We start from the raw sequence: 22,788 nt of genomic DNA, 5'->3' as shown, positions 1-22,788 counted from the left end.
TTTCTTGACAACTTTCTCCCCAGGAGTAACTCTAACACGTGGGTCTCCCAACGTGGACCCACGCGGGTTCATATCAGAGTCTAAAAGCACATGTACGTGAACGTCCCATCCCCTCCCAGACTCTATCATTCCCCCCTGCCATCTTGCGCCACCGCCACGGCCCTCTGCCGCCCTACTGACACGGTTCCTTTTCCCATTCGCGTTGAACAGATGTCTGCAACCCTGGGTCTGTGTTGCCTTCACGACGTCCCCAAGTTCTAGATCTCAGTGGCAAGGTGCACAGAAGAAAGCTTCTGATAGAGGCCACCCCCTAGGCAGGGGCAGGACAGCTGTATACAATGGGCTCCATGTGATGGCATACGTCCTCCCCACAGCGAGGACAGGGGCTGAGGCTTATCCAGATGATCCTGGGACGTCCCAAGTCTCTCAGAATCTCCAACAGCTGAGCCCGAAGCCGGGCAAGTCTCGCTTCCAGGAGAACGCCCCGGGCGCTGTAACTCTCCTGAGGGGCGGGATAGCGCTCTTGCCTTAAACAGGGCAGCACAGCGGTGTGTCGCAGCAGCTTCTCCACGACGGCCGTGGACAGGAGGTTCCCACACAGGCTGACGGCCCTGAGCTGGGAGCAGCGGCTCAGGGCAGGCAGGAAGGCCTGCAGCTGGGAGTCCGTGATCCCACACGCATCGAAGTCCAGTTCCTGGAGGGTGGCTGCGACTTTCTCCAGCAGAACTTGGAGGAGCTCAGGCCTAAAGTCAGTCATGGTGACACGGCTCAGATCCAGGCTCTTGAGCTGACTGATGTCTGGGCTCTGGGACACGTGGGTCAAGTCCGATTCTGTGAGCCAGCACTTGGTTATTGACAGGCTGTCCAAGGGGGACTTCAGGCACCTGGGGAGAAACCAAGCAATTAGTTCTTGGGAACCGAGTGCCAGGTTGCATACAGCTGATAGACAAAAGGTTGCTACAAAGACTGATATTAGTCTGACCATCCACTGAGGGTCAACACACCGATTTGCCCCGTCTCATTCTAGTCTGAGGGCTGTCAGCCTCACTGGGGCACCGAATCCCTGCACAGTATCTCAAAGACACTCTCTCCTCATCTATTGAGCGGAGTACCACGTACTCCACTTCCTTCTGAGGATGAGTGAAGATCATGGCATCGCAAGGACATGCTGTGAGGAGAGCCATAGAGCATCTCCATCAAGTGTGGACATCACTGAATATTAGCGTGGGGAGAGGAGATCGAAAAATGGTTTCAGGTAAGGCTTCCTTCAGCCCCAGGTGGAGCCCCAGATCCTGTATCTCTGGCCAGGCCAGGCTCTAGGGAGACGTGCCTCAGGAACCGACTTTAGAGCAACAACACCATCCCTTACAGACAGGGCATTTGCAACAGGGTTCACTGAGGGCACCGACCTGGGGAGCACAGAGCTTCTCTTCAGGGATGCTCTGCTCTGATGTCGTTTCCCCTCGTCAGTGTCCTGTTCGCTTCCCTATTTTTACCATGATCACATAGATGCCTCCACGTTAGGAGGAAATTACCGACTCTGGGAAGTGAACACCCCCAGATAATACTCTCTACCCCCTCACAGGCGCCACTCGATCAGTTTCACCCCCTCCCTTGACTTGCGGGGTTGTGGGACACCACACCTCAGGACAGAGCACCATGAGAGACGGTCCTTTGGACGTTCTCATGTTGTGTTTAAGGTTACCTAGCCAGTGGTCCACACTCACCTGAGCATCTGGTCCAGGCAGCCTTCAAGGAAGGAAGGAGACTCCAGATGGAGATCCCGGAGGTGGCCCAGCCTCCGGAACTGGGAGGTGATGTGCACAACATGATCGTGCTCCTGCTTCTTGAAGGCGGACACGTGGACGTGGGAGAGACGGAGTCTCTGCAAGATACTCATCTCACCCAGGAAAGGAGCCAGTGTGGCCAGGGTGGACAGACTCCAGGTGCAACTCACTTGCACCTCCTGGATACAGTCCAGCTGCACCATGCTCAGGACCTTCACGATATTGTCCATTGGCATTGAGACGATCTTCAGCTTCTTGCAACACAGGCGGATGGAAGACTTTCTCTGCTCCGCCCACCGAAGGAAGTAGGTGAGGAAGTTGTCCAGGGTCCTCTTCTTCAGGCACAGGTCTAGAAAAACCTTCAGTGGAGTCGAGGGCTGCCTCGTCGTTGACCTGGGCTCAGCCACTGCTGCCATCCGTGAGCCTGAGCACCCATAACTGCTGGCTCCAGACCACATGCTCCAGAAGTTCTGGCCCGTGTTTCGTAAATCTAGCACCCGCAGTTTGCACCTCCTGGGAGAAGGAGGAAGAAGGAGATTGGTAATGATGTAGTAAGATGCACACCGTCAAAAATACATACATAAATAAAAAAATAAACAAACAAGCAAACAACCAGAAACCGAAAACACAAAACAAAAGCCTCCCATTTGGAAAACAGACTGCCTACCTGTGCTGTAACTTAATCTTCCTGACTTCACCAGCTACCTTGCCCTCTTTCTTCTCTGCCTCACTTTCCTCCATTCCCCTTTGCCCTCTTTTCCTGTCTGATTTTCCACTCTAGTAAGTCTAAGCATGACTGGGTAGAGGTGGGGGATATTCTAGAAGGCTCCCCTTCATTTAAGGCACCCTTACGCTACCAGAAGGTATTTCTCATAGCCAACCAAGGCTTCTTTGTCGCTATCTTCAGAACCCCCTGATCCATCCCCTTCCATCTACGTTCTCTCAGCCCAGCCATCTTCCTCGGGACTCCAGGGATTTGACCAGGTTCCCATGAAAGACTGACCTGGATCGAATCTTCTGGGCAAGCAGAACATCAAGTGCTTCCAGCACGGCTTGTAGGGGCCCCACATGAGGCAGGTCAATCAGGGCCCCCAGAGGCAGGCGGACAAAGGGCCAGGTTTGCACCATGGCTTTTAGGGTCTCCGTCCGATATCCGTCAAAGGCTTCCAGGAAGAGGGGCGGGAAGAGCTCCGTGGGCAGACTCTCCAGAATAGAAACGTCCAAGTCATCGGCCCTCAGCAAGTGCCTTCCCGCCAGGTCAAGGAGTCTGGGTGGGGTCGGGGCACTCATCCTGGCTCTGCTCCAAGACGACTCCTGTGGAAGCTGCCAGGGATCAAGGGATCCGTTTTAGACAATGCAGGAGCACACCTTACACCGTCTCCCTCCCCTTCCATGCAAGCCACTCAGGGCCAAGGTCACTGCGCTAGCAGGGGTGCAAGTGAGGCTCGTAGCCGTGGAACACTAGACAGGGCCCAGTGGGGGACAAAGTGCTATCTCTCTGCCTGCTTGGAACACGCATCTCACGCGTACCGAGGAGCCAAAACACGAATGAAGATTGTGTGCTCGATATGCATTTTAAACTTCCTGCAAAGAATGCAAATTCCAAACTGATGTATTTCATGAATGACCTTTGCTCTGCAAAGGCATTTCAAATGATTCCAGCTACATCACTGATGAAAATGTGATGAGATGCAGGTAAAACTACCTTGAGAGGCCAAATCAAACCCTGAAACGCGTTGTTGGGAAAGAAATGATTTTATTGAAAACTCTCCTTGCCATCCAGAGGCACACGCTACCCTTCAACATCAGCTTGCTTACCTTAAGGAAGGAGAGGACGTCCTTATCCGAGGGTAGTAACTTACTGCTCTGCTGTGGCTTGCAGGGCGCTCAGACGTCGACACTGCGGAGAACCCAGCTGTGACTCCAGAGCCAGAAAAGGACTTTCTATTCCCATCATCCCTCTAGCCCACTGCTAAACCAAATGGAAACGGGCACCTGATTAGTCTATAGAGCTCTCATTGGATTGATCCCGCTTGGATCTTCATTTCTAGCAGTCGATTCAGGGAGCAGATATTGATGGGGTGGCTGGGTAATCCAGGATCCTTTATGCATTCACCATTCACTTCGCAAACACTGGCTGAGTTCTACCATGAGAAGTGAGATATAGACGGTCGTGCTTCCCCTGTGGCTCAGCTGGTAAAGCATCTGCCTGCCATGCGGGAGACCTGGGTTCCATCCCTGGGTTGGGAAGATCCCCCGGACAAGGGAATGGCAACGCACTACAGTGTCCGTGCCTGGGGAATTCCATGCACAGAGGAGCCTGGTGGGCTAGAGTCCGTGGGGTTCCAAAGAGTCGGACATGACTGAGTGACTAAGCCAGGACACGACCACACGCCAGCATGCCCTCACTTGCCCTAGTGCATGCCCATGCCCTCCCACACACCCACACACACACACACAAAGGAGATGTTCCACACAGAATAAAGAAACTCTGAGAATAGTCAGGTTTTGTACCATGGACAACACGGTGCCATTTTTTTCTTTTTTAATAAGTGACTTGTGATCACTGAGGCCTGAACTGAACACAGAATAATATGTCAGGGAGGACAGCAGTAGATTTTCCATGAGTGTTTCTTTATTTCATTTAATTAATTTTTATTGGGATCGATTTCCTTTATAATGTCCTATTATTTTCTTGCTAAACCATATAGTCAATAAGTCATATGTGTGAATTTATCACCTCTCATTTTTTATTTTTTCCGTTTTGGTAACCTGGAGTATCTCCTTATTCTTCACACGTTCTCTGCTTCAAAAATTTGTTTGGTGAATTCCAAAAGCATTCTGCATTGGGATATAGCCACTTATCAGTATTGCTATAGTTTCATGTGAACAGCCAAGATATTCAGTATAGATAACCCATGTATCCATTCTCCCCAGAACATGCCTTCAATCCAGTGTGGCACAAAACTTTGAGTGGAGCTCCATGAGCTATACGATAGTTTCCCGGTGGTTATCCACTCTAACCACAGTGGTGTGTACAGGACTTCCCTCAAGGCCCAACCATTCCTCCCACACCCACCCGCCCCCACAAACACACACACAAACCATGAGTTCATTTTCTAAGTCATGAGCCTTTCTGTTTCTGCAAGTAAGTTCATTTATGATAAAAATGAAAGGATAAATTAAACTGGCCAATGTTAAGCCACACTCAGTAAGAAAAATCATGTACTCAAATCAGTAAAATATGAAAGGAAAGTTAACAACTGACACCTTTTTATTTTATGATAAAAACTCTCAGAAATGTGGGCAGAAAGGGAACTTACCTCAGCACAATAAAGAAATATAAGTCAAACTCACAGCGAATATCAACCTTAATGTTGGAAAACGGGAAACATTTCCTCAAATATGAGAAACAAGGCAAGGATATGCACTCTCCCCTTATTATTTGACATAGTTTTGGAAGTCCTAGCTATGGCAGTCAGTGAAGAAAAATAAATCCAGTTTGTAAAAGACAGAGTAAAACTCTCAGTGTTTGCAAACAACATGGTATATTCATACTCACTCCTAAAGATGCTACCAGAAAACAACTAGAACTCATCAGTGAATTTGGAAACACTGGAGAATACAAAATTAATACACAGAAATCTGTTGCATTCCTATACATTTACAATTGAATATCAGAGAAAAAAAATTATGGAATCTATCCCATTTAGCATTGCATAAAATATCTGGGAATAAACCTTTGTAAGAAGGCAAAAGTTCTGTGCTCAGAAAACTATAAGATATTGATGAAAGAAGTCAAAGACATGCACAGATGCAGAGCTAGACCATGGACTTTTTTGGAAGCGCCAATATTGTCAAATGATTATGCTACCCAAAGCAATCTATAGATTCAGTGCAATCCCTATCAAATTACCAATCACGTTTTTCACAGAATTAGAAACAAAATTTTTACCATTTGTATGGAAACAATAAAGGCCACGAATACCCAAAGCAACCTTGAGAAAGAAAAATGGAGATGTACGCATCTGGCTCCTTGACTTCAGACTTTACAACAAAGCTACAGTAATTAAAACGTTGTAACACTGACCCAAAGAAAGAAATATAGCACAATGAAGCAGTATAGAAAGTCCACTGAGAAACCCATGTATCAGTGGTCACCTAATCTATGGCAAATAAGGCAAGAATATACAATGGAATAAAAGACACTCTCATCAATATGTGGTGCTGGGAAAACTGGACAGCATAAAAAGAATAAAATTTAAGCATGCACTAACATTAAACACAAAAATAAACTCAAAATGGATTAAAGAACTAAATGTTAAGTCCAAAGTGAAGGGCCAAAACTGTTTGTCGTTCAGTCGTGCCCAAGTCTTTGTGACCCGTGGACTGCAGCACTCCAGGATCCTTTGTCTATGGGGTTTTCCAGGCAAGAATACTAGAGTGGGTTGCCATTTCCTTCTCCAGGGGATCTTCCTGACCCAAAGATCTAACCTGGGTTTTCTGCACTATTGGCAGATTTTTTTTACCAGCTACCAGGGAGGCCCAGATACAATAAATGTAAGTCTGGCTACTATAAAACTCTTGGAGGAAAACAGCAGAACACCCTCTGAACCGAATAGCAGCAAGATCTTTTTGGATTCACTGGTGAGTAATGAAAGTAAAAACAAAAATAAACAAATGGGACCTAATTAAACTTAAAAGTTTTGGCAAAAAAAAAAAAAAGTTCTGGCACAGCAAGGGAACCAAAGCAGAAAGACAACACACAGAATGGGAGAAGATGTTTTCAAATGAAGCAACCAGCAAAGGATTAATCTCCAAAATGTACAAAAAGCTCATGCAGCTCAACATATGTATATTAAAAAAAAAAAAAGGTGAACCTCTCAATCATAAAATGGGCAGAAGATCTAAATAGACATTTCTTCAAAGATGACATATAGATGGCCAAAAAGGACATGAAAAGATGCTCAGAATCACTAATTACTGAAGAAATGCAAATCAAAGCTACAGTGAGGTATCACCTCACAGCATCAGAATACCATCATAAAAATATCTACAGGTAATAAATGCTAGCGAGGTGTGAAGCAAAGGAAACCCTCCTACACTGTTGGTGGGAATGTAAATTGGTTCAACCACTATAGAGAACAGTATGGCCGTTCCTTAAAAAGCTCAAAATAGAGCTACTATATGATCCAGCAATCCCCCTGGACATATACTGAAGAAAACTATTACATAATCCACCACAATGTTCATTGTAGCACTGTTTACCAAAGCCAAGACACAGAAACAACCCAGGTGTTCATCAACAGAGGAATAGATAAAGAAGATGTGGTACATATATACAATGAAATGTTAGTTGGTTATAAAGAAGAATGAAATAATGCCAGTTGCAGCAACTTGGATGGATCCAGATATTGTCATGCTGAGTAAGCCAGAGAAAAAGACAAATCATATGATATTGCCTATATGTGGACCATTTAAAAATGGTATAAATGAACTGATTTACAAAACAGAAATAGAGTACAGATCTAGAAAGAAAATTTATAGTTAACAGAAGGGACGGGAAAAGAATGAGAATTGGGATTGGGAGAGAGCAAGATGGCGGAGGAGTAGGTGGATGTGGAATACATCTTTCTACACGGATATATCAAGAATACACCTTCAGACACAGAGTGCATGCAGAACACCAGCTGAGAGCGAACAGGAGTACCTGACCAGTGGAAAAGAATATATGCTGCTGCTGCTGCTAAGTCGCTTCAGTCATGTCCGACTCTGTGCAACCCCATAGATGGCAGCCCACCAGGCTCCCCCATCCCTGGGATTCTCCAGGCAAAAACACTGGAGTGGGTTGTCATTTCCTTCTCCAATGCATGAGAGTGAAAAGTGAAAGTGAAGTCACTCAGTCGTATCTGACTCTTAGCAAGAACGATGCAAAACTCGGTAGGATGAAGGAACTAGGGGGTAAAATAAGAGTGTTAGTAGGACTGGACCTGCCCTCGGCGGGTGGGGGAACTGAAGCAGGAGTTCGATCCCCACATCACGGCAATTGTCTGAGTCAGAGAAGAAACATTTAAGGCTGAGAGTGAAACAGTTGATCTGTGGCAGCCTAAATGGAATGAGACTCAAACAGTCCTTGCCACAGCCATGCATACCCCAGACAGGGACGCCGGTCTCCAAGAAGGCATGGTGGCTGGGACCTGGAGTTTAGGGATTATGGAACAATAGCAAGGCAAGGGCTGCTGTTGACTGTGGAGAGTCAGATCGAGGGGCTGTGAGGGAGATTGTGGTGGGAAATGCCTGTAGAGGAAAGCCAGGCAGCCTTGGAAGCAAGGCAATGCTGCTGAGTCATGTGTAGGGGGTGGAGCCATCAGCATCCGGAGTTGAACAATAGAGAGGCTGGCCCATCAAATGCCTGACGCACTGAACTACAGAGCAGGACCCCACCAGGGTGCCCCATTAAGTGCCTGATCTGAGTGCCTGAACAGATAACAGAGCTACAGAGAAAGACTGGCCAAAGAGTCCTTCTGATCACCAGCTACAAGAGGCTTGAAAAAAGACTCTGATAGGGCCATAACTCCTGCACAGGAGGCAATCTGTGTCCCTGAACACTTGACACCGACAGGGTCCCTGCAAGCCAAGCAGCTGCACTCCCTTCATGCTCAACTCTCACTGGGGCAAAGCTGTCACAAGCAAAAAAAAGTCTTGCGTTTATGCATATGGGGTCACTTTGGTGGTGTCCAGCTCTGAGACCTTGTAGACTGTGGCCTACAAGGCTTCTCTGTCAGGGGGGTTCTCCAGGCAAGCATCCTGGAGCGTATGGGCCAATACTGGTTGCCATAGCCTTCTAGAGCACTATATTTCCTGCTTCCCTAGCTGCCAACTCCCCTGAGTACCCGGTGCTGCCAGAACCCATGCGACCCAAGAACCTGCACCACCTCCACACCTGGCCCACACAGAGGCAAACCCAAGTCCTCCAGGGCAGGCTCAGGAGTTAACCCACATGCAGAGGTGGAAATAAAACCACAACTGAAACCCAGGGCAATGTCGCTAAGGAAGAAGACCTAAAACCTTCCCACCAGCTAAGCAAGCTACAGATTAAATCCACACGATCAACTAGGCAGACTCTGTCTATGGAATGTATAAAAGGACACTGAGAGCTCCTGCAAAAGAAAACACACTAGTTCTGATAGCTGTGGACACTGGAGGCAAGAACACACAGGAATAGGACCAGATTAGAATCTGAGCTGCCCCCACAGCAGGTCCAGAGATCAGCACAGTGTTGGAGGGCATCCTAGGAAGTTAAGGTGGACTGTGACTCCCAACGAGGGAAAGGACTCTGACAGCAGTGACTCAAGAAAAACATTTATTATTCTTAAGTTTTGACTTGTTCTGTAGATTCTTTTGGACTTTTTTCTTTTTTTAGCCTTTTTTCCCTGCTCTCTATGTAGTTGTCCATTTTCTTGGCACTATGAAATCTAATTAAGCTTTTGAGCTTTTTTTTCTCATTTTTTCTATATTTATTCTTTTGTTTGCTTTTCCTATTATTTTTCCCTTTCAGGTAACCTTTAATGTATGTAAATCTTCATCTACCTCTATTTAACTTTACATATCTAATCTTTCTTTCTTTACTTTCTTTCTTTTCCTCTCAACATGTTTGTTAGTTTTGTTTTCATTGCTTTATCCCCCACTTGGCATCTCACTTTAGTTTTGTTTTCCAGTTTGTGCTTTAGTTAGTTTTGTTCTTAAATGGCAAATAGAATTTTTGATTTCCTTTGTCCACTGGGTCAATCTACTGTACTTATATTTTTGTTGGACTGTTTTGACTTTGGTATGAGTGTATATGTATATGTGTATATTCCATTATTTTAGTTATTATGTGCCTGATTTTGTAACTGCCATTTGGAGTTCATCTTTGGTTTCTTGTTTTTGGCTATTTGTTTTAATCTCACTAAATACCATAACAAACCACTTGTGGAATCTTCATTCACGAACAGAAATCTAGCCCTGAGCCTTTAGAGTGGAAGCACTGACTCCAAGACCCTAGACTACCAGAGAACTAACCCTAGGGAGTATCAAATAGTGAGAGCTCACACAAAGGAAACCGCTTGAATACAAGACCCTGCATCCAAGCACCCGGCCACCAGTAGCACACTGTGTAGGATGCCTTATCTAAACAACAAACAAAGCAAAAATACAAACCCAATGATCAGCAGACAGGATAACCACCTCACTCAGCCTCACCAATCAGAGGAAAAACAAAGAAACATACAAAAAAAAAAAAAAAAGCTCAGCACAAATCTCACTCTATACAAAGCTTATACAAACCACTGGACCAACCTTAGGAGAGCTGAAACCAAAAGGAAGAAAGAATTCAACTCTGAAGCCTGGGAAAAGGAGACCTCAAACACAGTAAGTTTAAAAAATAAAAATAATGGAAAGGCAGAGAAATGCTACACAAATTAAGGAACAAACTAGAAACACAGAAATCCAAATAAATGAAGGGGAAATAGGCAAACTACTGAAAAAAAATTAAGTATAATGAGAGTAAAGATGATCAAAAACCTTGAAAGTAAAATGGAGAGAATGCAAGAATCAATTAGCAAAGATCTAGAAGAATTAAAAACTAAACATGCAGAGACAAACACAATTACTGAAATTAAAAATACTCTAGAAGGAATCAATAGAATATCTGAAGCAGAAGAACAAATCAGTGAGCTGGAAGATAAAATGGTGGAAATAACTTCTGAAGAACAGAATAAAGTAAAAAGAATGAAAATAACTGAGAATAGTCTCAGAGACCTCTGGGACAGTATCAAATGCACCAACATTCAAATTATAGGGGTCCCAGAAGAAGGAAAAAATAAATAAAAGGTATGGGAAAGAGATTATAGTTGAAAGAGATTATAGTTAGTTATATAGTTGAAGAGATTATAGTTGAAAATTTCCCCAAAATGAAAAAGGAAATAGTCAATCAAATCCAAGAGGCACAAAGAGTTCCATACAGGATAAACTGAAGGAGAAACACACCAAGACATATACTAATCAAACTAACAAAGACTAAACACAAAGAAAGAATATTAAAAGCAGCAAAGGAAAAGCAACAAGTAACATACAAGGGAAACTCCATACGTTTAACAGTTGTTCTTTCATCAGAAACTCTGCAGGCCAGAAGGAAATGGCAGGATATATTTAAAGTACTGAAAGGGGAAAATATACAACCAAGATTACACTACCCAGCAAGGCTCTCATTCAAAATTGATGGAGAAATAAAAAGTTTTTCAGAAAAGCAAAAGTGAAGAGAATTCAGTACCACCAAACCAGCTTTACAATACCTGCTTAAAGGGACTTATATAGTCAAGAAAAACAAGAGAAGAAAAAAAAAATCTACAAAATCAATCCCAAACAATTAAGAAAATGGCAATAGGAACATATATATCAATAATTACTGTAAATGTAAATGGATTAAATTCTCCAACCAAAACACAGACTGGCTGAATGGATACAAAAACAAGATCCATATATATGCTATCTATAAGAAACCCATTTCAAACCTAAAGACACATATAGACTGAAACTGAGAGGATAGAAAGATACATTTCATGCAAATGGGAAGCAAAAGAAAGCTGGAGTAGCAATCCTCATATCAGACAAAATGGACCTTAAAATAAAGAATACAAGTGATAAGGAAGGACACTACATAATGATCAAGGAATCAATTCAAGAGGAAGACGTAACAATTGTAAACACCTATGCACTCAACATAGGAGCACCTCAATACATAAGACAAACACTAACAGACATAAAAGGAGAATTTGATAGTAACACAATAATAGTATGAGATTTTAACACCCCTCTCACACCAATGGACAGATCATCAAAACAGAAAATTAATAAGGCAACACAAATCTTAAATGATACATTACAAGAGATAGCTCTCATTGATATCTTCAGGACATTCCATACAAATGCAGAAGAATACACCTTCTCAAGTGTGCATGGAACATTCTTCAGGACAGACCACATCTTGGTTCACAAATCAAACCTCAGTAAATTTAAGAAAATTGAAATTATATAAAGCATCTTCTCCGACCACAACTCTACGAGACTAGATATCAATTACAAGAAAAATATTGTAAGAAACATAAACACACGGTGACTAAACAATGTGTTTCTAAATAACCAACAGGTTACTGAAGAAATCAAAAGGGAAATGAAAAAATTTCTAGAAACAAACGACAATGAAAACACAACAACTCAAAACTTATGGGATGCAGCAAAAGCTGTTCAAGAGATGGGAATACCAGACCATTTGATCTGCCTCTTGAGAAATTTTTATGCAGGTCAGGAAGCAACAGTTAGAACTGGACATGGAACAACAGACTGGTTAGTACGTCAAGGCTGTATATTGTCACCCTGCTTATTTAACTTCTATGCAGAGTACATCATGAGAAACGCTGGACTGGAAGAAACACAAGCTGGAATCAAGATTGCCGGGAGAAATATCAATAACCTCAGATATGCAGATGACACCACCCTTACAGCAAAAAGTGAAGAGGAACTAAAAAGCCTCTTGATGAAAGTGAAAGTGGAGAATGAAAAAGTTGGCTTAAAGCTCAACATTCAGAAAACGAAGATCATGGCATCTGGTCCCATCACTTCATGGGAAATAGATGGGGAAACAGTGGAAACAGTGTCAGACTTTATTTTTTTGGGCTCCAAAATCACTGCAGATGGTGACTGCAGCCATGAAATTAAAAGACGCTTACTCCTTGGAAGGAAAGTTATGACCAACCTAGATAGCATATTCAAAAGCAGAGACATTACTTTGCCAACAAAGGTTCGTCTAGTCAAGGCTATGGTTTTTCCTGTGGTCATGTATGGATGTGAGAGTTGGACTGTGAAGAAGACTGAGTGCCAAAGAATTGATGCTTTTGAACTGTGGTGTTGGAGAAGACTCTTGAGAGTCCCTTGGACTGCAAGGAGATCCAACCAGTCCATTCTGAGGGAGATCAGCCCTGGGATTTCTTTGGCGGGAATGATGCTAAAGCTGAAACTCCAGTACTTTGGCCACCTCATGCGAAGAGTTGACTCATTGGAAAAGACTCTGATGCTGGGAGGGATTGGGGGCAAGAGGAGAAGGGGACGACAGACAATGAGATGGCCGGATGGCATCACTGACTTGATGGACATGAGTCTGAGTGAACTCCAGGAGTTGGTGATGGACAGGGAGGCCTGGCGTGCTGCGATTCATGGGGTCGCAAAGAGTCAGACACGACTGAGCAACTGAACTGAACTGAACTGAAGGGGGAAATTTATAGCAAATCAATCCTATTTCAAGAAAAAAGAAAAACATCGAATAGGCAACATAACTTTACACCTAAAACAACTGGAAAAAGAAAAACAACAACAACAAAAGAAAACACCAAAATTAGTAGAAGGAAAGAAATCATAAAGATCTGAGCAGAAATAAGTGAAAAAGAAATAAAATTAAGGATTAATAAAACTAAAAGCTAGTTCTTTGAGAAGATAAACAAAATTGACAAACATTTTGCCAGACTCATCAAGGAAAAAAGAGAGAAGAATCAAATCAACAGAAATGAAAAAGGAAAGGTTACAACAGATCATGCAGAAGCACAAAGGATTATAAGAGACTATTATGAACAACTATATGGTAATAAAATGGATAACCTGGAAGAAACGGACAGATTCTTAGAAAAGTTCAATCTTTCAAGACTAAACCAGGAAGAAATATAAATTATGAACAACCAAATTACAAGCACTGAAATTGAAGCTGTGATTGAAAAAAACATCTCCCGAAAATCAAAAGCCCAGGACCAGATGGCTTCACAGGAGGATTCTATCAAACATTTAGAGACGAGCTAATTCCTATCCTTCTAAAACTCTTTAAAAAAATTGCAAAAGAAGGAACACTTCCAAACTTCTTCTATGAGGCCACCATCACCCTGATAGCAAAACCAAAGACAACACACAAAAAAAGAAAACTACAGGCCAATATCACTGATGAACATAGATGCAAGAATCCTCAACAAAATCTTAGCAAACAGAATTCAGCAACACATCAAAAAGTTCATGCACCATGATCAAGTTGGGTTTATTCTAAGGATTTTTTAATATATGCAAATCAATCAATATGATACACCATATTAACAAACTGACAGATAAAAACCATGTGATTATCTCAATAGATGTAGAAAAAAAGCCTTTGACAAAATTCAGTACCCATTTATCATGAAAACTCTTCAAAAAATGCACATAGCAGGAACCTACCTTAACATAGTAAAGGCCATAGACGATAAGCCTACAGCAAACAGTATTTTCAGTAGTAAAAACTTAAAGCATTTCCTCTAAGATCAGGAATAAGACAAGGATGTCCACTCTCACTATTATTCAACATAGTTTTGGAAGTCCTAGTTACAGCAGAGAAGAAAAAGAAATAAAAGAAATCCAGATCGGAAAAGAAGTAAAATTCTCACTGTTTGCAGGTGACATAATGCTGCACATCAGTTCAGTTCAGTTCAGTTCACTCGCTCAGTCGTGTCCGACTCTTTGAGATCCCATGAATTGCAGCATGCCAGGCCTCCCTGTCCATCACCAATTCCCGGAGTTCACTCAAACTCATGTCCATCGAGTCAGTGATGCCATCCAGCCATCTTATCCTCTGTCATCCCCTTCTCCTCCTGCCCCCAATCCCTCCCAGCATCAAGGTCTTTTCCAATGAGTCAACTCTTCACATGAGGTGGCCAAAGTACTGGAGTTTCAGCTTTAGCATCATTCCTTCCAATGAACACCCAGGACTGATCTCCTTTAGAATGGACGGTTGGATCTCCTTGCAGTCCAAGGGACTCTCAAGAGTCTTCTCCAACACCACAGTTCAAAAGCATCAATTCTTCGGCACTCAGCTTTCTTTACAGCCCAACTCTCACATCCATACATGACCACTGGAAAAACCATATCCTTGACTAGACGGACCTTTGTTGGCAAAGTAATGTCTCTGCTTTTGAATATGCTATCTAGGTTGGTCATAACTTTCCTTCCAAGGAGTAAGCATCTTTTAATTTCATGGCGGCAGTCACCATCTGCAGTGATTTTGGAGCCCCCCCCCCCACAAAATAAAGTCTGACACTGTTTCCACTGTTTCCCCATCTATATCCCATGAAGTGATGGGACCAGATACCATGATCTTAGTTTTCTGAACGTTGAGCTTAAAACCAACTTTTTCACTCTCCTCTTTCACTTTCATCAAGAGGCTTTTAGTTCCTCTTCACTTTCTGCCATAAGAGTGGTGTAATCTGCATATCTGAGCTTATTGATTTTTCTCATGGCAATATTGATTCCAGCTTGTGCTTCTTCCAGCCCAGCGTTTCTCATGATGTATTCTAGATATAAGTTAAATAAGCAGGGTGAAAATATACAGCCTTGACGTACTAACCAGTCTGTTGTTCCATGTCCAGTTCTAACTGTTGCTTCCTGACCTGCATATAGGTTTCTCAAGAGGCAGGTCAGGTAGTCTGGTATTCCCATCACTTTCAGAATTTTCTACAGTTTATTGTGATCCACACAGTCAAAGGCTTTGGCGTAGTCAATAAAGCAGAAACAGATGTTTTTCTGGAACTCTCTTGCTTTTCCCATGATCAGCGGATGTTGGCCATTTGATCTCTGGTTCCTCTGCCTTTTCTAAAACCAGCTTGAACATCAGGAAGTTCATGGTTCACATATTGCTGAAGCTTGGCTTGAAGAATTTTGAGCATTACTTTACTAGCATGTGAGACGAGTGCAATTGTGTGGTAGTTTGAGCATTCTTTGGCATTGCCTTTCTTTGGGATTGGAATGAAAACTGACCTTTTCCAGTCCTGTGGTCACTGCTGAGTTTTCAAAATTTGCTGGCATATTGAGTGCAGCACTTTCACAGCATCATCTTTCAGGATTTGAAATAGCTCACCTAGAATGCCATCACCTCCACTAGCTTTGTTCGTAGGGGTGCTTTCTAAGGCCCACTTGACGTCACATTCCAGGATGTCTGACTCTAGGTGAGTGATCATACCATCGTGATTATCTGGGTCATGAAGATCTTTTTTGTATAGTTCTGTGTATTCTTGCCACCTCTTCTTAATATCTTCTGCTTCTGTTAGGTCCATACCATTTCTGTCCTTTATTGAGCCCATCTTTGCATGAAATGTTCCCTTGGTATCTTTAATTTTCTTGAAGAGATCTCTAGTCTTTCCCATTCTGTTGTTTCCCTGTATTTCTTTGCATTGATCCCTAAGGAAGTCTTTCTTATCTGTCCTTGCTATTCTTTGGAACTCTGCATTCAGATACTTATATCTTTCCTTTTCTCCTTTGCTTTTTGCTTCTCTTCTTTTCACAGCTATTTGTAAGGCCTCCCCAGACAGCCATTTTGCTTTTTTGCATTTCTTTTTCATGGGGATGGTCTTGATCCCTGTCTCCTGTACAATGTCACGAACCTCCGTCCATAGTTCATCAGGCACTCTATCTATCAGATCTAGTCCCTTAAATCTATTACTCACTTCCACTGTATAATCATAAGGGATTTGATTTAGATCATACCTGAATGGTCTAGAGGTTCTCCCTACTTTCTTCAATTTAAGTCTGAATTTGGCAATAAGGAGTTCATGATTTGAGCCACAGTCAGCTCCTGGTCTTGTTTTTGCTGACTGTATAGAGCTTCTCCATCTTTGGCGCTGAAGAATTGATGCTTTTGAACTGTGGTGTTGGAGAAGACTCTTGAGAGTCCCTTGGACTGCAAGGAGATCCAACCAGTCCATTCTGAAGGAGATCAGCCCTGGGATTTCTTTGGAGGGAATGATGCTAAAGCTGAAACTCCAGTACTTTGGCCACCTCATGCGAGGAGTTGACTCATTGGAAAGACTCTGATGCTGGGAGGGATTGGGAGCAGGAGGAGAAGGTGACGACAGAGAATGAGATGGCTGGATGGCATCACTGACTTGATGGACGTGAGTCTGAGTGAATTCCGGGAGTTGGTGATGGACAGGGAGGCCTGGCATGCTGCAATTCATGGAGTCACAAAGAGTCGGACACGACTGAACAACTCAACTGACTGACTGAACTGATGATCCAGCAGTCCCACTCCTAGGCATTTGCCCTGAGGAAACAAAAATTGAAGGAGACACATGTATCCCATTGTTCATTGCAACACTATTTACAATAGCTACAACATGGAAGCAACCTAGATGCCCATCAAGAGATGAATGGATAAAGAAGGTGTGGTACATATACACAATGGAATATTACTCAGCCATAAAAAGGAATGCATTTGAGTCAGTTCTGATGAGGTGGATGAACCTAGAACCTATTATACAGAGTGAAGTGAGTCAGAAAGAGAAAGATAAATATCACATTCTAATGCACATATGTGGAATCTAGAAAAATGGAACTGAAGAATTTATTTATAGGGCAGCAATGGAGAAACATGCATAGAGAGCAGACATATGGACATGGGGAGAGGAGAGGGAGAAATGCATGGAAAGAATAACATGGAGACTTACATTACCATATGTAAAATAAATAGCCAATGGGAATTTGGTGTATGGCTCAGAATATTCAAATAGGGGCTCTGTATCAACCGAGATGGGTGGGATGGGGAGGGTGGTGGGAGGGAGTCTCAAAAGGGAGGGAATATATGTACACCTCTGGCTGATTCATGTTGATTTTAGAAACCTCAACGTTCAGGAAACTAAGGTCATGGCATCTAGTCCCATCACTTCGTGGCAAATAGATGGGGAAAGAATGGAAATAGTGACAGATTTTATTTTCTTGGGCTCCAAAATCACTGCAGAAGGTGACTGCAGCCATGAAAGTAAAAGAGCTTGTTTGCTCCTTGAAAGAAAAGCTATGACCAACCTGGACAGCATATTAAAAAGCAGAGATGTTACTTTGCCAACAAAGATTCATCTAGTCAAAGCTATGGGTTTTCCAGTGGTCATGTGTGAATGTGAGAGTTGGACCATAAAGAAAGCTGAGTACTGAAGAATTGATGTTTTTGAACTGTGGTGTTGGAGAAGACTCTTGAGAGTCCCTTGGACTGCAAGGACATCCAACCTGTGCAACCTAAAGTAAATCAGTCCTGAATACTCATTGGAAGTTTTAGAGCTAAAAATTTGGCCACCTGATGCAAAGAACTGACTCATTGGAAAAGACTCTGATGCTGGGAAAGATTGAAGGTGGGAGGAAAAGGGGACGATAGAGGATGAGATGGTTGGATGGCATCACTGACTCGATGGACATGAGTTTGAGTAAGCTCTGGGAGTTGGTGATGGATAGGGAAGCCTGGCATGCTGCAGTCCATGGGGGTTGCAAAGAGTCGGACACGACTGAGTGATTGAACTGAAAAAGAAACAGCTCCTTGTTTACAGCAAGATGGTAATGGATCTAAAGTAGGACCAGAGCCTGTTGAGCACTACAGGGGGCAAGGGCCACCAATCAGACACCTGGCCTTTTAAAAAAAGCACAAAGGGCAAGACATTTCAGGGCAAGAAGAGATCTGAGTTGGGAGAGTAAAAGACTTTTTGGACCTGAGAAAAACTTTGTCAGCTTCAGCACTGGAACAAGAGAGCCACAGAGGAGAGGGCCTCTGCAGGGAACTGGCCCCAAGAGTCTCCTAAAAGCTGTCACCTCTAGGAAGAGCAGAGGAGTGAGGGTCTTCCTCTGTAAGCCGGGTGGAGTTGCCTCAAGCATTCCTGGGTGCCTAACGGGTCCAGAAGAGCAGTGCAAACTGACTATGCCTTGGGGTTAGTCATAAAACTCCAAATAACACAGAGGAATTTGATACCATTTCCTTGATTACTGCTGGTTTCAGTGGAAGGGTGTCTCAACATTGTGGCCATGCTCCAGGTTCTAGGAGAGGAGATGTTGGTAGGCTGCAGAGAGAGAGAGAGGGCTCTGAGCTGGCTTATGCTGGGAGAGGGAAATGGATGCACAGAAAGAAACATTCTAAATGCTGGAGCAGGGAGCCAAAAGCCAATGTTTTTCAATCTCACTTGGGATCCTGTGACTGGAGAATCAGGACAGAACAACTCCCTGATGGGCTCAAGGGGCTGCCCTGACCTGTGCAGCAAGTAAGGCCATGAGGAAAAGCAGCCAAGATGGCAAAAATGCTAAACCTAGGCTCCTCACCAGACTCTGGGAGTCCTACTGGCCCAGAACTGGGGGAGGAAGGATGGTACCTCTATACACATAGGCTCCCTTCTCCTTGACACAAAGTGTGTCTCCTGAGTAAACAGGCTCTGTTTGGAGGTGAACAGAGGATGTTACACTCTACTCAGGGGGAAGAGAGAGGGCTGGGCTTTTATAGTTTCTAGAATACTCCAACACTTGGAATACTTCTACCTCCTTGGATCTTACAGAAGCTGGACTCTCATACAAACATCCTCAGCTTGGACTCTGCTATTTCCTCATTTTCACTGACATTACGTGAAGTCTGTAAGTCAGTCCATCCCAACAACTTAAGTTGTCTGACAACTCAGGGGGCCTTCTGAACCTTTCAACTGAGGGAATCTACCAATTATTCACAGCATGGATGTCACAACTTCCTCTCCCAAGCCCAGCCCTGAATCCACCAAGCTAAAAATTTGGAAAAGAGCAGTGAACTTTACATTTCCTATGAAGCTTACTTGCAGTAGTGGGTAAAAAGTGCCAACACTCTTGCTCATCCAGTCTGAGTTCAGTAAACAGAGATGTTCGTGATTATCATTGTTACTAAGTCACTCTATGGAAGGTCATTAATAAAGGCTTTTGGTAGCCTAGGAGTTAAAATGTCTAATTAAGTACAATCCAATTTAAGCTTACTTTATGCAAAGTCCATTTATATCCGTGGTAGAAATATGGTGAAAGGAATCCTTTGGAAGGATACCAAGGTAGAGAACACAATTCAAAACTCCTAGTCTTGGATTTCCCTGATATTTCAGGAGACAAGTGTCTGTCTGCCAAGGCAGATGACATGGATTTGATCCCTGGTTGGGGAGATTCCACATGCTGCCAGGCAACTAAGCCCAAGTGTCACAACTACTGAAACTTTTGTGCCTTAGAGCCTGTGCTCTGAAACAAGAGAAGCCACTGCAGTGAGAAGCCAGAGCACCCCAGCAAAGAGTAGCCCCTGCTCACTGCCGCTAGAGTCGTGCAGCAACGAAGACCCAGTGCAGCCAAAAATAAATTAATGAATGAATAAAATACAACCCCTAGCTTTCTTTGGTTGTTTTATAACTGAATTATTTGGCCATCTCAGTGAATAGAGGAAAGAAAGGCATGGAGATTTCTTGGGGGTAGAGAGAGAGTCTTGTTTTCTCTGCATCCTGAAACTGCAAAAAATCTCCGTGAGATGCAGCCCGGGGTGAGAGTCTTCCCTGTACACGGCAGATCCTTAATATACATATATATGGAGAGAGAGCGTCTGAATTTTGTAGTGAAAGCTGTTGGTATTTGTGAACAATGCATACTATGAGGAGAACAGAATTTTATTTTCTGGGGAATAGCATCACTTTGGTCAGAATTTTTGTTGAACTTCTCTAATTTTGAAGAAATAGAATTATCAAAATATACTTGGAAAAAAGCCCATAGGATTATGGTTAGGCTACCAAGCCCCAAGGAAAATGGCTGGAGCAAATTGCCATCTAAGAGTAACTTCTGTGCGTGCTGACCTGCATGTGTGTGCTACACCATTTCAGTCATGTCCAGCTCTTTGCGACCCTATGGACTGTGGCCCACTAGGCTCCTCTGTCTGTGAGATTCTCCAGGCAAGAATACTGGAGTGTGTTGTCATGCCCTCCAGGGATCTTTTCGACCCAGGATCGAAACCAGGTCTCTTTCATCTCGTATATTGACAAGAGGGTTCTTTGCCACTAGTGCCATGTGGGAAGAACCTAAAAGAAAATGCATATTGGTAGCAGCTGCCACCCTGTATATAATATATTGTTACCCTGATTATTTAACTTCTAAGCAGAGTGCCTCATGTGAAATGCCTGACTGGATGAAGCACAAGCTGGAATTAAGATTGCTGGGAGAAATATCAATAATCTCAGATGTGCAGATGACACCATGCTTATGGTAGAAAGCAAAGAGGAAATAATGAGCCTCTTGATGAAGGTGAAAGAAGAGAGTGAAAAAGCTTAAAATTCAACATTCAAAAAATGAAGATCTTGGCATCTAGTCCCATCACTTCATGGCAAATAGATGAGGAAACAAAGAAAACAGTGGTGGTTCAGTCAATAAGTCACGTCTGACTCTTGCCACCCCATGCACTGTAGCCTGCCAGGCTCCTCTGTCCATGGGATTCTCCAAGCAAGAATACTGGACTGGGTTACCATTTCCTTTTTCAGGGGATCTTTCTGACCCAGAAATGGAACCCGGGTCTCCTGCATGGCAGGCAGATTCTTTACTTGCCTGCAGCTATGAGGGAAGCCCAGCTACGAGGGAAACCCAGACTTTATTTCCTTGGGCTGCAAAATCACTGAGATGGTGACTGCAGCTACGAAAGTAAAAAAGCTTGCTTGCTCCTTGGAAGAAAAGCTATGACCAACCTAGACAGCATATTAAAAAGCAGAGACATTACTTTGCTGACAAAGGTCCCTATAGTCAAAGCTATAGTTTTTCCAGTAGTCATGTATGGATGTAAGAGTTGGATCATAAACAAGGCTGAGAACCGAAGAATTGATGCTTTCGAACTGTGGTGTTGGAGATGTTTGAGAGTCCCTTGGACTGCAAGGAGACCCAACCAGTCAATCCTAAAGGAAATCAACCCTGAATATTCATTGGAAAGACTGATGCTGAAGCTGAAGCTCCAATATTTTGGCCACTTGATGGGAAGAGCAGACTCCCTGGAAAAGACCCTAATGCTGGGAAAGAATGAAGGCAGGAGGGGAAGGGGATAACAGAGGATAACATGGTTGGATGGCATCACTGACTGGCTGGACATGCATTTGAGTAAGCTCCAGGAGTTGGTGATAGACAGGGAAGCCTGGCATGCTCCAGTCCATGGGGTGGCAAAGAGTCGGACACGACTGAGCAAATAAACAACAGCAAAAGCAAGCAGTTGCCTCAAGAAGGACGTGGTTAGGTGCAAGTTAACTAGTTCACTTACCTCCCTTTGGTAGGTTCTCAAACAGCCCATAGGACCCACCATCAGTACCTCTCAGTCTTGGAAATGTCTGGCTTCCCAGGGCTCACAACTCTCCCTGCGCTCACATTCTCAGATTTAATCTTTTCATGTCAGTTTTCTCTGCTGATCCCATCTTTATGGAAAGAAATGCTCTCAAAGTTAACAGTTTCCTTTTTAATTTCTTTTCTTTTTTTTTTCCTTTTTAATTTCTAAACCCCACCAAAAGTCTTTTAGTCTCCCTCCTCCTCAAGAGGGGGGAAAAAAAAAAAACAGACAAAACTTTTTTTATTCTGTTTGGGTCATTCAGAGTCCCTTTAGGAATGACCCCCTCCACACTGCCTAGTCCACACCCTTGCTCCTTACTGTGATTTTGAGTCAGCTATTACAGAGAAGCCCTGACTTAATCCCAGAAGACCAAGCACATTTCCGATTGCATTTCCCTTTAATAGGTTCATGATCTGCTGTTTCCAGTGTAAAACAAAAGTCACAACTTGATGTTGCTGCTTAGTCGCTAAGCTGTGTCTGACTCTTGTGACCCCATGGACTATAGACCACCAAGCTCCTCTGTCCATGGGATTTTCCAGGAAAGAATACTGGCTTGCCATTTCTTTCTTCAGGGGATCTTCCCAACCCAGGGATGGAACCCAAGTCTCCTGCTTGGATTCTTTGCCACTGAGCCACCTGGGAAGCCTCAGTCAGTGACCCAATTAGAAGAACTCAATCAGTGTTCATAGAGTGAATCCATGGCTGAGACTTTGACTCTCCTCCCCCAATGTATCCCTCCTGAGTGAATATCTGATTCAATTAATCCATCTGACTATAGGCAAAGATCTAATCAGGATTTACCTAATG

The 22,788-nt window shown here is 43.5% G+C and overlaps 1 protein-coding gene and 1 long non-coding RNA gene across 2 annotated transcripts; both read right to left on the bottom strand.

Moving 5' to 3' along the window:
- Positions 1-310: 310 nt before the first annotated feature.
- Positions 311-3,077, bottom strand: LOC129654303 (PRAME family member 12-like). Its single transcript, XM_055583802.1, has 3 exons — positions 2,791-3,077; positions 1,728-2,300; positions 311-884 (listed from the first exon to the last, which is right to left on the bottom strand). Exons 1-3 carry the CDS (start codon positions 3,075-3,077, stop codon positions 311-313), a joined length of 1,434 nt encoding a protein of 477 aa, XP_055439777.1.
- A 1,335-nt stretch (positions 3,078-4,412) lies between these two features.
- Positions 4,413-22,704, bottom strand: LOC129653210 (uncharacterized). Its single transcript, XR_008714986.1, has 3 exons — positions 21,919-22,704; positions 18,616-18,703; positions 4,413-4,628 (listed from the first exon to the last, which is right to left on the bottom strand). It is a non-coding gene; the product is annotated as an uncharacterized LOC129653210 (long non-coding RNA).
- Positions 22,705-22,788: the final 84 nt, after the last annotated feature.

Source organism: Bubalus kerabau, chromosome 5 (genome assembly GCF_029407905.1).
Source record: "Bubalus kerabau isolate K-KA32 ecotype Philippines breed swamp buffalo chromosome 5, PCC_UOA_SB_1v2, whole genome shotgun sequence".
NCBI lineage: Eukaryota > Metazoa > Chordata > Mammalia > Artiodactyla > Bovidae > Bubalus > Bubalus kerabau.
The sequence above is the reverse complement of the archived record's forward strand: the minus strand, read 5'-3'. Positions and strand labels throughout refer to the sequence as shown.